General features: G+C 37.4%; 1 protein-coding gene across 12 annotated transcripts in view; it reads left to right on the top strand.

Moving 5' to 3' along the window:
• LOC132153112 (microtubule-associated protein 2-like) overlaps positions 1-13,265 on the top strand; it is a 111,792-nt gene that overhangs the window by 79,328 nt on the left and 19,199 nt on the right. For 8 of the 12 annotated variants that reach the window (XM_059562351.1, XM_059562353.1, XM_059562355.1 and 5 more), the window contains exons 5-6: positions 9,387-9,491; positions 12,218-12,292. In XM_059562351.1, the coding sequence (XP_059418334.1) occupies positions 9,387-9,491; positions 12,218-12,292 (180 nt within the window). Of the gene's footprint in view, positions 1-589; positions 678-9,386; positions 9,492-12,217; positions 12,293-13,265 lie in introns of those variants that run through there. The other 4 variants (XM_059562354.1, XM_059562359.1, XM_059562361.1 and 1 more) reach the window with 2 other exon arrangements.

The following is a 13,265-nucleotide window of genomic DNA, read 5'->3' on the forward strand; positions in this document are numbered from 1 at the left end:
ATTTATTGTTATGTGTTCATTAATCATTTTATTTTATTTTATTTTTTCCGACGTAAAATAGATATCATTCATTAAGATTTAATTTATCAACCAATCGCAAACAAAGCAATACTTTTACTGTATTAATTAACAACTTAATTAAAAAGCTCAATTTACAGTACACTAAACATTTGTATAATTTCAGGTTGAACAAGAAGGAATCAACAATAAACAGTAGAATAATTATGCATATTAATATTAACCCACAGTAGATTTAAAAAAAATGATTTATTGTTAGTTCATGACACCAGATGCAGAAATTGAAATGAGCCTTATTGTGAAGTGTTGCTTTGGAATATTTCATGAACTACAAGCTATGTATCAGCAGTTTGGGATCCACTGATTTAGAGAAATCATGAGAAAGCAGCACAGATGTAGAGAGTCAGAATATGGCTGTTTGTCACTCACACACTGAGGGCGGCAAAACCCACAGCCGAAGCATGCTGAGACCATTCAGATTGGGCCCAGACTGTGTGTTGCTATGGCAACAGCTCTGCTCTTTGGCGGGGGAGTCCTGGCATGGAGTACCACCCGCCCCCCTCCTCCTTCCCGGCTTGCTTTTGGCAGGCAGACATGACTAAGAGTGCACAGGGAAGCATTTGTCTCCAGACAACCAGATAACCGGCACTTACTTTTTGGTAAGAGCTTTGCTTTTTCCAATGGGCTGTTGGTTAGAGGTTCTTTCTAGGTTTAAGTGCCATTGGTGCATGAGAATGGTTGTTGACATATTTGTACTTGTGGATTAGTACAGATTTTGTGTGTCTATATTGCATGTTTGCTGAAAGTGCTGGCAAATAGATTTGACTCCGATTTCTGCAACCTGTCTAAGGGGAATTTATGACTGTCCATGAGAATAATTGATAAGTACTATGCAATATTCTTCATATTCTTGTGTGTGGCTGTGTTTGAGCAATTTTTTGGGATATTTACTTATTGTGTGTGCTGATGTCTCAGGGATGTGAGCTATTGTGTGCTGGTGGCAAACCCATCTGATCAGCAATCCGAGCACATCTCTTGCAGACGGGTGTGGACGGGCACAAGGGGGGAAAGAGGGGGATGCTGGGTAGACACACAAGCACATCTGTCAGACACAAAGACGCTGATAGACCGGTCAGATTTGGCCTGAAAGTGAACCTGTAGAGACACTTACAGACATGGTGTAATGATAAAGTACGTGGACAAAGAGGGAGAAAACAGAGGGATATATACTGAAAAAATATAAAGTGAAAAAGATGACAGGCCGTATAGTTTCATCTGTTTTGTCATTAGACTAGAAAGAGCTAGATATATATAAAAATGAATCAATTCACTCGGTCTCTGGTCATGTTCATATTCTCTGTCTTCCTATTGAGTCATGCAGTAATTGGCTACAAAGATCAGCTTATGTAATTTGTTATTTTCAATTAACCATTACGTAGTAAACATAGTTTTTTCCAGGAAATTATGCAATTTATCAGATTTTAGCATCTGTATTTGTAGATAAAAAACTCTTGAGTGAAGGAATAGTTCACTGAAAATTTCTGTCATCATTTATTCACTCTGATGTTGTTCCAAACCTACATTTTTTTTTCAAAGCACAAAAGTAGAAGTTTTGGTAACACTTTACAATAAGGTCCCATTGCATTTTCCTGTTAATTACTGTGAAGCTACTTTGAAACAATCTGTATTGTATAAAGCATTATGTAAATAAAGGTTACTTGACTTAAGTTGTTAAAGGGGTCATATGATGCGATTTCAAGTTTTTCTTTCTCTTTGGATTGTTACAAGCTGATCGTGAATAGAGAAGATCCCTAAAGTTGCAAATAATAAAGTTTCAAAACCAAAAAGATATTCTTTATAAAAGTTAAGACTCAACCACGCCCTCTTAAACGCCTTGTTTAAACACAACCCCACATGTCTACATCACGATGTGGGAAGATTTGCATAACGCCACCCAAATGTTTACCCAAAGAAAGAAGGCGTAACTTTTATTCTCACTGTTGCTGCTGCTGTCATATTGCGGAGATGCTGTGTGTTTTGTTATGAAAGCGTGGCCTTCCAAGAGAGAACACAACTAGAATGAAGTGGTTAAGTTGTCTTTACAACACTGTTCCAAAACAGTTCGACCCAAATATTCAGATGTGTGTTGCACATTTTATAGTGAAGTGAAGTGAAGTGAAGTGACATTCAGCCAAGTATGGTGACCCATACTCAGAATTTGTGCTCTGCATTTAACCCATCCGAAATGCACACACACAGAGCAGTGAACACACACACACACTGTGAGCACACACCCGAAGCAGTGGGCAGCCATTTATGCTGCGGCGCCCGGGGAGCAGTTGGGGGTTCGATGCCTTGCTCAAGGGCACCTAAGTCGTGGTATTGAGGGTGGAGAGAGAACTGTACATGCACTCCCCCCACCCACAATTCCTGCCGGCCCGGGACTCGAACTCACAACCTTTCGATTGGGAGTCCGACTCTCTAACCATTAGGCCACGACTTCCCCCACGACTTATAGAGGACTGTTTCCTGATTCTGGGAGAGTAGACTACAATTCCAGCTGTTCTGACTCACAGTCTGTATGTATGTTTTAATATTTAAAGAATTTGCCACTGATGATTCAAACTCAAGTTTAAAGCAGTGTAGAGTAGCACTTGTTATTTGTATTTTCTTCGATCACAAATGCATACATGGTTTTATGTTTAACCCTCTGAAGTCGATTAATGCGTATACGCGTTATGAGTCATTTTCTCCTGATAACCCCGAGAAGAACTTAAATGACACTTTCAGTTTTGATCGTACAGATAAGAGCAATACATCAATCAAATCTATAAAGGGTTTACTTTTTTTGTATACAGACATAATAACAACAGAACGTTGTGCACTTATAAAATAAAGATAACAAACAAGGTGTGCTGTCTGCAGCCTTTGTCTGCTCTGATCTTTATTTACAAACACGTCATTAAAATAAACTGTAACTTCGTGAATACTCAACGAAGAGACATGAGAGATATATCTATAGAAAGCTTGACATGTCTACTTTTAAACAAGTGCTGCCGAAAACTAATATTTTGTTATAAAGTAATCCATATTAAAACAACACGATGTCCGTTTTCACGTCTCCCTTCATTATCTTCTAATGAGACCACGCCCCCGCGCTGAACATGCTGAATGAGATTCTAATGTTTCACTGAAGCATGCGGCTTGAATACGCCCACACAACAGAAGACAACGCAGCGAGACTGTTCTTCAAGATTTTTTAATGTACTGTTTTCTTCGCGATGAGAGGAATAAGACATAATTCACCCCTGAAAGATGTGATGTGGTTGAGGATTTCAGATTTGGAGTTCCTCAGAAAAAAAGGATGAAGTGCTTTATTCAGCAGAGATCATAAACATGAGTAAGTCTCTTTTTATTTATTTATATACTTGTACTAGTTTTCACATAACGTGTAAACATTTTACTAGTTAGACTTTTTCCAAAGACTTTTTCCAAACTATAATTCCTAAATGTATAATCAAGTGAAATATTATGAAGTTTCAATAACAATATACAATACTATACCATTCAAAAGCTTGATGTAAATAATATAAATGTAACAAATAAATGTAACTGTAACAAATATAACAAACAATGCTGTTCTTTCAATTTATTCCCCCTAAAAAAACTGAAAAAAATATTCTCAGCTATTTTCAACATTAATAATAATAATAATAATAATGATAATAATAACAATAAATGTTTTTTTTAGAAAATAAGATTTCTGAAGGATTTCTGAAGGATTGTGTGACTGGAGTAATGATGCAAAAATTCAGTTTGAAAGTCAGCTTTGATTGTTGCTAATAAACTGTTTAATTGCACTCGCCAGTGGATATTAAATTATGTTGTGGGATAATTAAATATATTCTAAATAAACTACAAAGATAAAATTATATAGATTTATTTTCTCCTCACATTCTTTCTTGTAACTCTTCCCTCTCAGTGGCACAGATGACTGAATGGCTCATTATGCAGCTCATTATGCAGGCCTTTGTCTTCTCAGGTGTAAATCACAATGATATTCATGATAGTTGACACCTACTCGCATATGACTTTTACCAACAAAAAGTGTCTTAGAAAATTTAAATCAATATATTGTTTTCTGTGAGTGAGAAAACGAGATGATTTCCACATAATTTAGAAAGAAAAATTCTAGGCTACAAGCTCCAGTTCTCAAAATTCCCGGGAACCAATGTTCTGTATGTGTTTTATTGCCTTATTCAAGTGATTTAATATTTTTAGTTTTTCACTAACCACGCATAACTTTTTTTTCTCAAAAACAAAATCATGTACATACATGCTGCTCACATATTATTATAGCCCAGTTTGATTACAGTGAGATTAGACTTTACCCATTTAGATGTGTATAAGAAACTGAAAAAAGCACAAAACTTCTCCAGGCCCCAAAAATACCCTTAGACTCCAGAGAGTTAGAGCATTACAATGCAAAGCCATGTGTAAAAAGACAGTATAAATCATTATAATCTGTAAATATGTCCCTACTTGATGTGACAATTGCCTCGTGTGTAATGGGTTTTATTGGTTTTGTCTTATTGTGCCAGGAGACGGCATCAAAGTGTGTTAAGGGGCGTAACATTTCCGTCACACGCTTGAGGTATTCGGCCAATCACAATGCACTGGATAGCTGGCCAATCAGAGGAAACCACGTTTTTCAGAAGGATGAGCTTCGTAAAAATGTATGCGTTTCAGAAAGGAGGGGCATAGAGGAGAAACAATAATGTACTATATGTGGAAAATAATGTGTTTTTTAAATGTTAAACCACTTAAACACATTTCAACACACCAAATACACAAAATAATGTTATTTTTAGCAGCATCATATGACCAATTTAACCTTAATTAATTAACTAGCATTAAATAATAATGAAAATTAGATTTTTTACTGTATTTATTATTCCTTGTTAACAGTAGTTAATAACTGTTCATTGTTAGATAATGTTAGCTCAGGTCCATTAAAAAAATATTAACAGATACAATTTTTTATTGTAATAATGTACAGTATTAATAAATGTCGAAATCTACATTAACTAAGATTAATAAATGCATTTTATTGTTATTGTTTGTGTTAACTAATGTAGGTAAATAAATAAATGGAACCTTATTATGTAGCTCTTTTCCTTACAATGAAAATTCAGAAAAAGTAATATCATTGAACAATTTTAAATAATGAAGTAGTCCAAATGACTCATGCACTATTCCAAGTCGTTTAAAGTCATACAATGGTTTTTGTGATTTAAAATTAAATTTGTTATTTTGCTGTTCTTGCAGCTCTCAAATCTCATTCTCAGCTCTCTAGGTTTTGTAGAAAAGAGCTGCATTAAAGATTGTGTGTTGGATGATTCATCTATGAAGTTCAACAAAATGATTCAGTTATACACTGCTCTATGAAAGAGATTCAGTGTATAATGACTTATGTTTTATTCTGTTCATCACATAAAACTATTGCATACTGTCAGAAGACTTGTAATATAGTCAAAATTACTTTTCTGCTAGTTCTTTAATATTTATTTTGCCTTAGAAAATAAAACATCAACCGGACTTTATTTAAAAATTCAGATTTTAAGTGAAAAAAGCAACTTCATGCAGGTTTGGAATAGCATGAATGTGATTAAATAATGACAGAATTGTACTTTTAGAGTGATTTATTTACTGTGTAACTCTCCTCTGACTGCGGGTTGATGCCGTACCGCAAACTCCAGTCTGCGTGGGTGAATATTATTCTAATGGGATCTGAACAAAACTCTTTTGCCTTTCTATGCATGTGCGTATGTAAGTGGGTAGGCGGATGCCAGGGCTGTAAGTGGGCGGAAATAGTGCCTGAAAAGTGCACAAGAAACAAAGGCGGGGCATCGCTGACTCCCATCATGCAGTCTATTTGCACTGGAGAGAGAGTGGGAGTAGCAACTGGCCCTTAATCACTTCGCATCTCTTCAGAAAGCTTTGACGTAAGCCTCGCTGCTAGTTTTTCTCTGTCGGTGCGAATGTGTCGGCCTTGTGTCCGAGCACATGTTAGCTGATCATTGCAGCATCAACTTCAATTAAATCAAAAAACTTTGTCTTGTGCTTGCAAGTTAAGAGTTTAATATTGCAAATACAACAAAGATTCATGGCTGTTTACTAGATTATGGGACACATTTCACTTATACTCCTACACAGTGCGTAACACTGATTTGTAGGCACTGTCTTTGGCAGCCTTCAGCTTTGGGTAGCCTTTGCAACACCATCTAGATCCGTCTTTAGGTTAAAATCAGAAGATTGACGCCACTGAAATGTATGTGTTGTAAGAATGCAGGAAGTGTGTTAGTGTCTTAAAGAGCCGAGGGATACTTTTAATAGCACTATTTTAAAGCAGAATCTATCCCTGGATGCGTGTTGCCAGCCAATCCGTGGGCTGTATTCTGCCTATTGCTTAATCGGTTGCAGTCTCTTCTTATACCTCGTCAAACTGCCGTTACCATGACAATTTACTCTCTCTAAGTGTTCCCATTTTTTTTTAGCTTTCTCCTTTTTTTGGTTTAGTTAGAGGTTTAAATTAATATCCTCTGAATGGACATAGATAAAACTGCACATTGGAAGTTAATTTTACTTGGTGTGAAATTATATTTAAGCAATTATAGAGAAGAATAGTTCTGTAGACTGACTCAATCTTTAATAATGTGCACTTATGCATTATTTTTGTCTAGCTGCTGATATTCCATATATGTATTCTCTAACACTCTTTTCTAACGGAAGTGACAAGCGATAAGAAGTGATTTCTTCTAAAGTTGAGTTAATAAACTGTGATTGCCAGAAGCAATGAGTAACAGGATGTTTTTAGTTTTAGTAGTACTGTATCGTTGTGCTGGGAAGTTCCACCAACGGTGAAATCTTATTGGTCCACTTTACTTAACTGTGAATTATTAAACATCAAAAATGTTTTTCATTAGCTGTGATTGTCACTAGTCATTGAGCAGCAATCTTAACTTAAAAGTGATAAATTATATGTCACTGTAATTTTGTCAAAAGTTGTATGTTAAAAAGTAATGTTACAAAAAAGTTTCCCTTCTAAGGAACAACTCTTGCGGACACATTGGAATTCCTGTTTTTGAAGCACATGTGAAAAAACTCCTGTCAGCGGGCACCTGGCAGTATAAAAAGGCACCTGCTGAATACTTCAACTTTTGTTGTCTTCAGGAGACGTTTGTTTGTTAGCAGTGTGTCTTTATGGCTGATAAATCAGGGCACAAGTGTTTCAAGAAGTGCATGCCTCCATTTCACAGGCTCTTGACACCTGAGGACATGCACGACTTGTCTGTGATGTAACTTGGTGAGGAGCCCTTTTCTAGAGAGCCCGAAACTCAGCACGTGGGGTTCGCAGGTTGATATTGCGGCGCTGTTTGAGAAAGGAATGGAGGCTGAGGTTGAGGCTGAGATCCTCATCTGAGGATAGCTATGTGCTAGCTTGGTGATTGCTCCCCTACTTAGGGTTTTTAAGTAGCAGTCTCTGGACAATCCTTTTTTCTTTTTTTCCACTAGCCTCTGCCTAGACAGTGCTATCTCCCCTGTTAGGGTTGTAAAAGATGGCCCACTCTCTGTGGTCTGGGCAGTTTTGTGGGAGGGTTTAACTTGATGGCTATCTTAAATTAAATTAAATTAAAATTAAATGTATGCATTTAGCAGACGCTTTTATCCAAAGCGACTTACAGTGCAGTAAGGCTATCAATTTTTTACCTATCATGTGTTCCCGGGGAATCGAACCCCCAACCTTGCGCTTGAAAACGCAATGCTCTATCAATAGAGCTACATGAACACTATCTGAGGTGAGCCCTGTAGCTTAACCTACACGTTTGGTCTACAAGCCTTTGAAAATAGCTATTTGAGGATAGCTGTTTCCTAGCTCAGCAGCTACTACCATACCTGGGCCTTTAAGTAGTTTCTCTGTGAGCTCCCATTTAGAAGTCTTATCTATTCGGTCTAGTGTTACTCACAGCATAGCTGTCTGATGATAGCTGTGTGCTCAACTTGATGGTGATTGCCCTCCCCCTCTTCATCTGAGGCCAGCTTCCCTATTTCTAAGTTATGTGAGCAGCCCAGGCCGTCAGTGGCTTGGCTCCTTTTTCAGGAAAGGTTAGGTAGATATCTTTCACTTCCTTGGAAATCCTCACCAGGTGGTCAGGCATATGCCTCGGCATGGAATAGTTGCCATTTCATTCCCCAATGTGTCCACAAGAGGACGCAGCGTAGGTTCCCTAGAAGGAAAAACATGTCAGGTTACACATGTAACCATGGTTCCCCAAGAGGGAACGAGATGCTGCCTTCGGCCTGCCTGTTTCACATCTCCTTCAGACAGCTAATTTGGTGATATATTCAGCAGGTGCCCTTTTATACTGCCAGGCACCCGCCCATAATGTCACGGGCTACGTGGACCAATAGTATAAGAGTTTTTTTCACACATGCTTCAGACACCAGTCCTGCTGCCATCATTCCCCAATGTGTCCACAAGAGGATGCAGCATCTCGTTCCATGGTTACATGCATATTTCAAATAAATGCTGTTTTTCAACTTTCTATAATTAATTTAACACATCTGAAAAAAAGCATTACATCTTCACACAAATGTTAATCAACACAACTGTTTTCAATATTAATAATAAGAAAGGTTGAGTGCAAAATCAGTATATTAGAATGTTTTCTGAAGGATCATGTGACACTGAGGACTGGAATAATGGCTGCTGAAAATTCAGCATTTCATCACAGGAATAAATTAAATTTGAAAATAAATTAAAATAGAAAACATCCATTATAAGTGTAATAATATTTCACAGTATTATATACTATGTTATATAACACTATTTTACTGTATTTGTAATCAAATAAATGCATCCTTGGTGAGCATAAGAGACTTTTTAAAAACAAAAAAATTAACCCTAAACTTTTAAATTGTAGAGTAAGGGTAGACATGATATTTTGAGAGTTGCTTGTTCTCTGTCTTTGTTTATGGAAGGCTCTCTCATTAATATTGTTTCAAATCATTTGATATTTATTATTGATGCCAAAAAAAGACCTTGATTGTGTGTGTGTGTGACAGTGTGTGGGTCACCATATGTGTGCACAGCTGTCTTATAGTGTGCTGACAATGTAATAAAGCCTCATTCTCATTTCTTTTCAGCCTTTTGTGAGGACTGCATGGATTATTTGATTAGTTCATTATAATGAAAGAAGTGAAGAAAACCTCTCTGGATTGATTTAGAAAGTATGTGTGAATATTTGCCTGTGGACATGCTCATGTGGGCGTGTTGATGTATGTGTGTATGTGTATGTGCCGCACAGAGCAAGTATCAGCGCGGATCGTGCAGGAGGTTACAGCCGAAGCAGTAGCAGTACTGAAGGGAGAGCAGGAGCTGCATCCGGACACTGCCGTCAGGCTGCCATCAGGTAGGCCTGCAGGAGAGCATCCTGGTATACTGGAGGTTGGCCACACTCAGGCCTGCTCTTAAAGGACTTAAATGGGTTGGTGAGACATGCAGAGATGAGAAGATAAAAATGGAAGGCATTGGGAACATTAAGGTTTTCTTTTTTTCCTGACTCAAAGGCTTTTCCAGAAGGAGCAAAGTGTTACGCAAAGTCAACGGAGATTAGTCACAAGTATTTTTACAGTCTATAATCACATAATCTTGGCTTTTGTGATTTTATTTTGACACTTAAGGTAATTTAGAGTTCACCTAAAAAAGAAATTTGTCACTGTTTAATGATTTTAAATGAATACTTAAATACTCTTTGCCAATTTGTATTTATTTTTTTCTTAGAACATAAAAGGAGAGTTTTGAATAATGTATGGTTTCCTTTATTTATGTACACTACAATTCAAGAGTTTGGAGTCAGTAAACGTTTTATGAAATGAATACTTTTATTCAAAGATTCATTCAATTGATCAAAAGTGACAGCGAAGACATTTATAATGTTACAAAGGATTTCCATTTCAAATAAATGCTGTTTTTTTGGACTTACTATTCAAAAACTGAAGACAAATCCACAAAAAATATTAAGCAGCCCATCTATTTTTAACATTGATAATATTAAGAAGTATTTATTGAGCACCAAATCAGCATATTGGAATAATTTCTGAAGGATCATGTGACACTGAAGACTAGAGTAATTATGTTGAAAACTCAGTTTTGCATCACAGGAATAGATTACATTTAAAAATATATTATAATAGAAAGCTTTTGAACGGTAGTGTTCTTTTACAGTTAATACCAACTGTTGCATTTAAATTTTTAAAAAGGATTCAAAGGCAGCATAAAAGTATAAGAAAAGTAGTCCAGGTGTCTTGTTCATTACATTGCAAGGATTTTAAGACCATACGATACATTATGTCATGAGCATACCAAAATATAAGTTATTAATTGTGGAGTCAGTGAGTTGAACTTGAGATTTGGATCATTCAGATTGTGAATGAATCATTCAGACCGGCTTTGTTAACTGTATCAACTAATTTATTAGTAATAGCTAGATACTGAAATAACTCAAATCAGACATCACTACTTCTCATACACCAATGAGAGCTAGTGCAGATTTCAAGATTTTCAGTTCATTTTCTTTTTCAGGTGATCTGTTCCTTTGAATGTTTATATATTTTCATGGTTGTCAAACACAACATGGAAAGACAGCACACCAATAAGTTTTATTTTTGCTTTCCTATCACTGCATGTGATCATCATAGTTGTTCTGTGTGTCTGTTCCTCGCTTTGTGTGGAAACCATCAGGAGGGTGCTTTCTTTTCCTTCATAATGGCATTTCTGCCTTGACAGCTGGCTTGTCCCAGCTTCTCTCTGCTTGATTTCTGTACCCACCAGCCCCTGGCTCTTTGTGTTTGTGTGTGTGTGTGTGTGTGTGTGTGTGTGTGCAGAGAGGGTAGAGAGGGTCAGCATTAGGATGAGCCCTTAGCCCTCTCTGTCCTCTACGGCTGCCTGGAAAAAGTGGTGGACTTTTTTTTCCTTGTTTCTGTGGTCATGCTGCATGTCTTTTGTGATGTGGTTTTGTCTGAGCTTTCTTGATTTTCAAAGTTCATTTGTGAGCATGTGTTGCTACTGTTATAGCAGTTTCTGTGTTTTGTCAGTGGCATTCTGAGGACTGTGCAGTATGCTGGTGACGTTAGTTTATGAATTTATGTAAGCTTATTGTAGTACTTCATGTGATAATGCAAATTTGTTCACTGCTATTAGAAAGCTAAAATAGTAGAGATGCATTGCTTATAATGGCACACATGAACTTAGATCATTTACAGTTTTGCTAATTTGAAGTTATCCTTTACTTATGTTACAAATTCAGTCCAAAATGTTCAGATGCTTCACTGTCAGACTTAAAAAGAAAAATTAAATAAAATCTATAGCTCTGAGTTTCCACTTGCTGTGCCAGAATTAGTCAGCAAAATCAGATAATGATTTCTGCACACTTGATGTTGAGTCGGTCTGTCAGAAGAGCTCAAAGAATTAGAGACGGCAAAGCTTTCAGCATACCAATCCTGAGCCCAGACTCCTCTCTGCTCAGCAAATCCTTAGAAATACTGTAACTCTCACATGGGGGGTTACATTAAAATCTATTGTTATTAAACTCCTTGCCCCTTGGAGTCCCTTTATAAGCTTATACAAGCTAATTGCATTTTATGATACAATTTTATCCATTCATGAATCTATTTTCCTTGTTAAAACATGACCATTGGGTTTCACATGGTTTCTTTTTCTTGTGTGGGCATTAACAGAAATTTTGCATGTTAAGATTAAGAAAATGTCACTTCTGAGCTGGCTTGCATTTCCCAATTTTGTTCTCTCTACTTTTCATCATCATTGCCTGTCTGTTCTTTACTATAGTAAACATTAAAAGGTCAGAAAAACAACCTCAAATTTGTAGTCTCTGTTCCAAAACCTAGTGAGTTGTATTGCTTTCTACATGTACAATACACTTTTAAAAGTTTGGGGCCATTTCTCTTCAGCCATTGCTCCACTCTTCAGTGCCACACGATCCTTCAGAAATCATTTACATTCTTGTTTCATAGGCAATTCACTAGGTTTTGGAACAGACCCATAATGGGACGCCCAAACTGTAGATGTGTTGATCTTGAACATTGCCTTGATTTCTTCTTTTCTTCTGTTTGTTTGTAGTGGAGGACTCTGCAAACCTGCCACCCTCACCTCCTCCGTCCCCAGCAGCAGAGCATTTTGGGCCTTTGGATCCAGGTAGGGTCATGCTTCATGTGTGTATGGAGAGAGGTGAGGTGAGAAACAAACTGAAAGAACTTGAACACCTTTTTTCCATGAGTATTACCGTCAGCCTCTGACCTGGCTTGAATGAGGGTGTTCTATATGGGGACACCTGCAAGTCCCATCAATTCCAGGCTGATTTCACCCCTCTCACAGTGCCCTACAGATGTCCACGCTCTGCTGATCTGTGGGACTGGTCAAAAGATTGATGGAGTTGTGTTTGCAGGATCAACTTTGCCTCCTTTGTTGACATCATTCAAGTCAACCTCCTCTTCCTCATCCAGCATCTCCAGCTCTTAAACATGGCCTCATCTTCATCATTGCTAACTCCGGGAGCTTGTCTTGATGAAAAACTCATGCCAAAGTGACCAGTCCTCCTAAGCAATCAAACTCAACCCCTCCTTATACCCAGCCCAACCATGGATTTTGACTCCGCCCTGCATGAAAGCCTTAAACCTTAAACTGAATGCTGTGCTGTCTCACCTGCAGCTGATATTTCCAGGCTGTTGTTGAAACTGTGTGGCATTCAGGTTGCCTGCTCATCCTCTCTCCAAAACCAGATCTGTTTATTGCTCCAAATCTCTCCCAATTCCTATGTGCGTCCCTGTCTATAGTTTTGCATGTTGTATTGTAGGTGCTGTTGATGTTGTGGGCTTGTGCTCGTTCGTCATTTTGACTGTGTCCGTCTGTACTGCCTGTGGTAGGTCAATGCCATGCTCAGATCACTCTCTGAAGCTACTAAACTAAACATTAATGTCATTAACACAATCACTAACAGCCTTCAGGAGGAGCTACGCCAGTCATTAAGCACCTACTTAAAGTCAACATGAAATCAAAATGGACATTTATTTCTTCTTTTTTATTTATATGGGTTTATTTGTATGGGTTCATATTAGGTTTATAATGGCCATAATTGAATGTTTATTTGTTCATTTATTGTTCATTTCCA

This window comes from Carassius carassius, chromosome 11, assembly GCF_963082965.1.
Source record: "Carassius carassius chromosome 11, fCarCar2.1, whole genome shotgun sequence".
Lineage (NCBI taxonomy): Eukaryota > Metazoa > Chordata > Actinopteri > Cypriniformes > Cyprinidae > Carassius > Carassius carassius.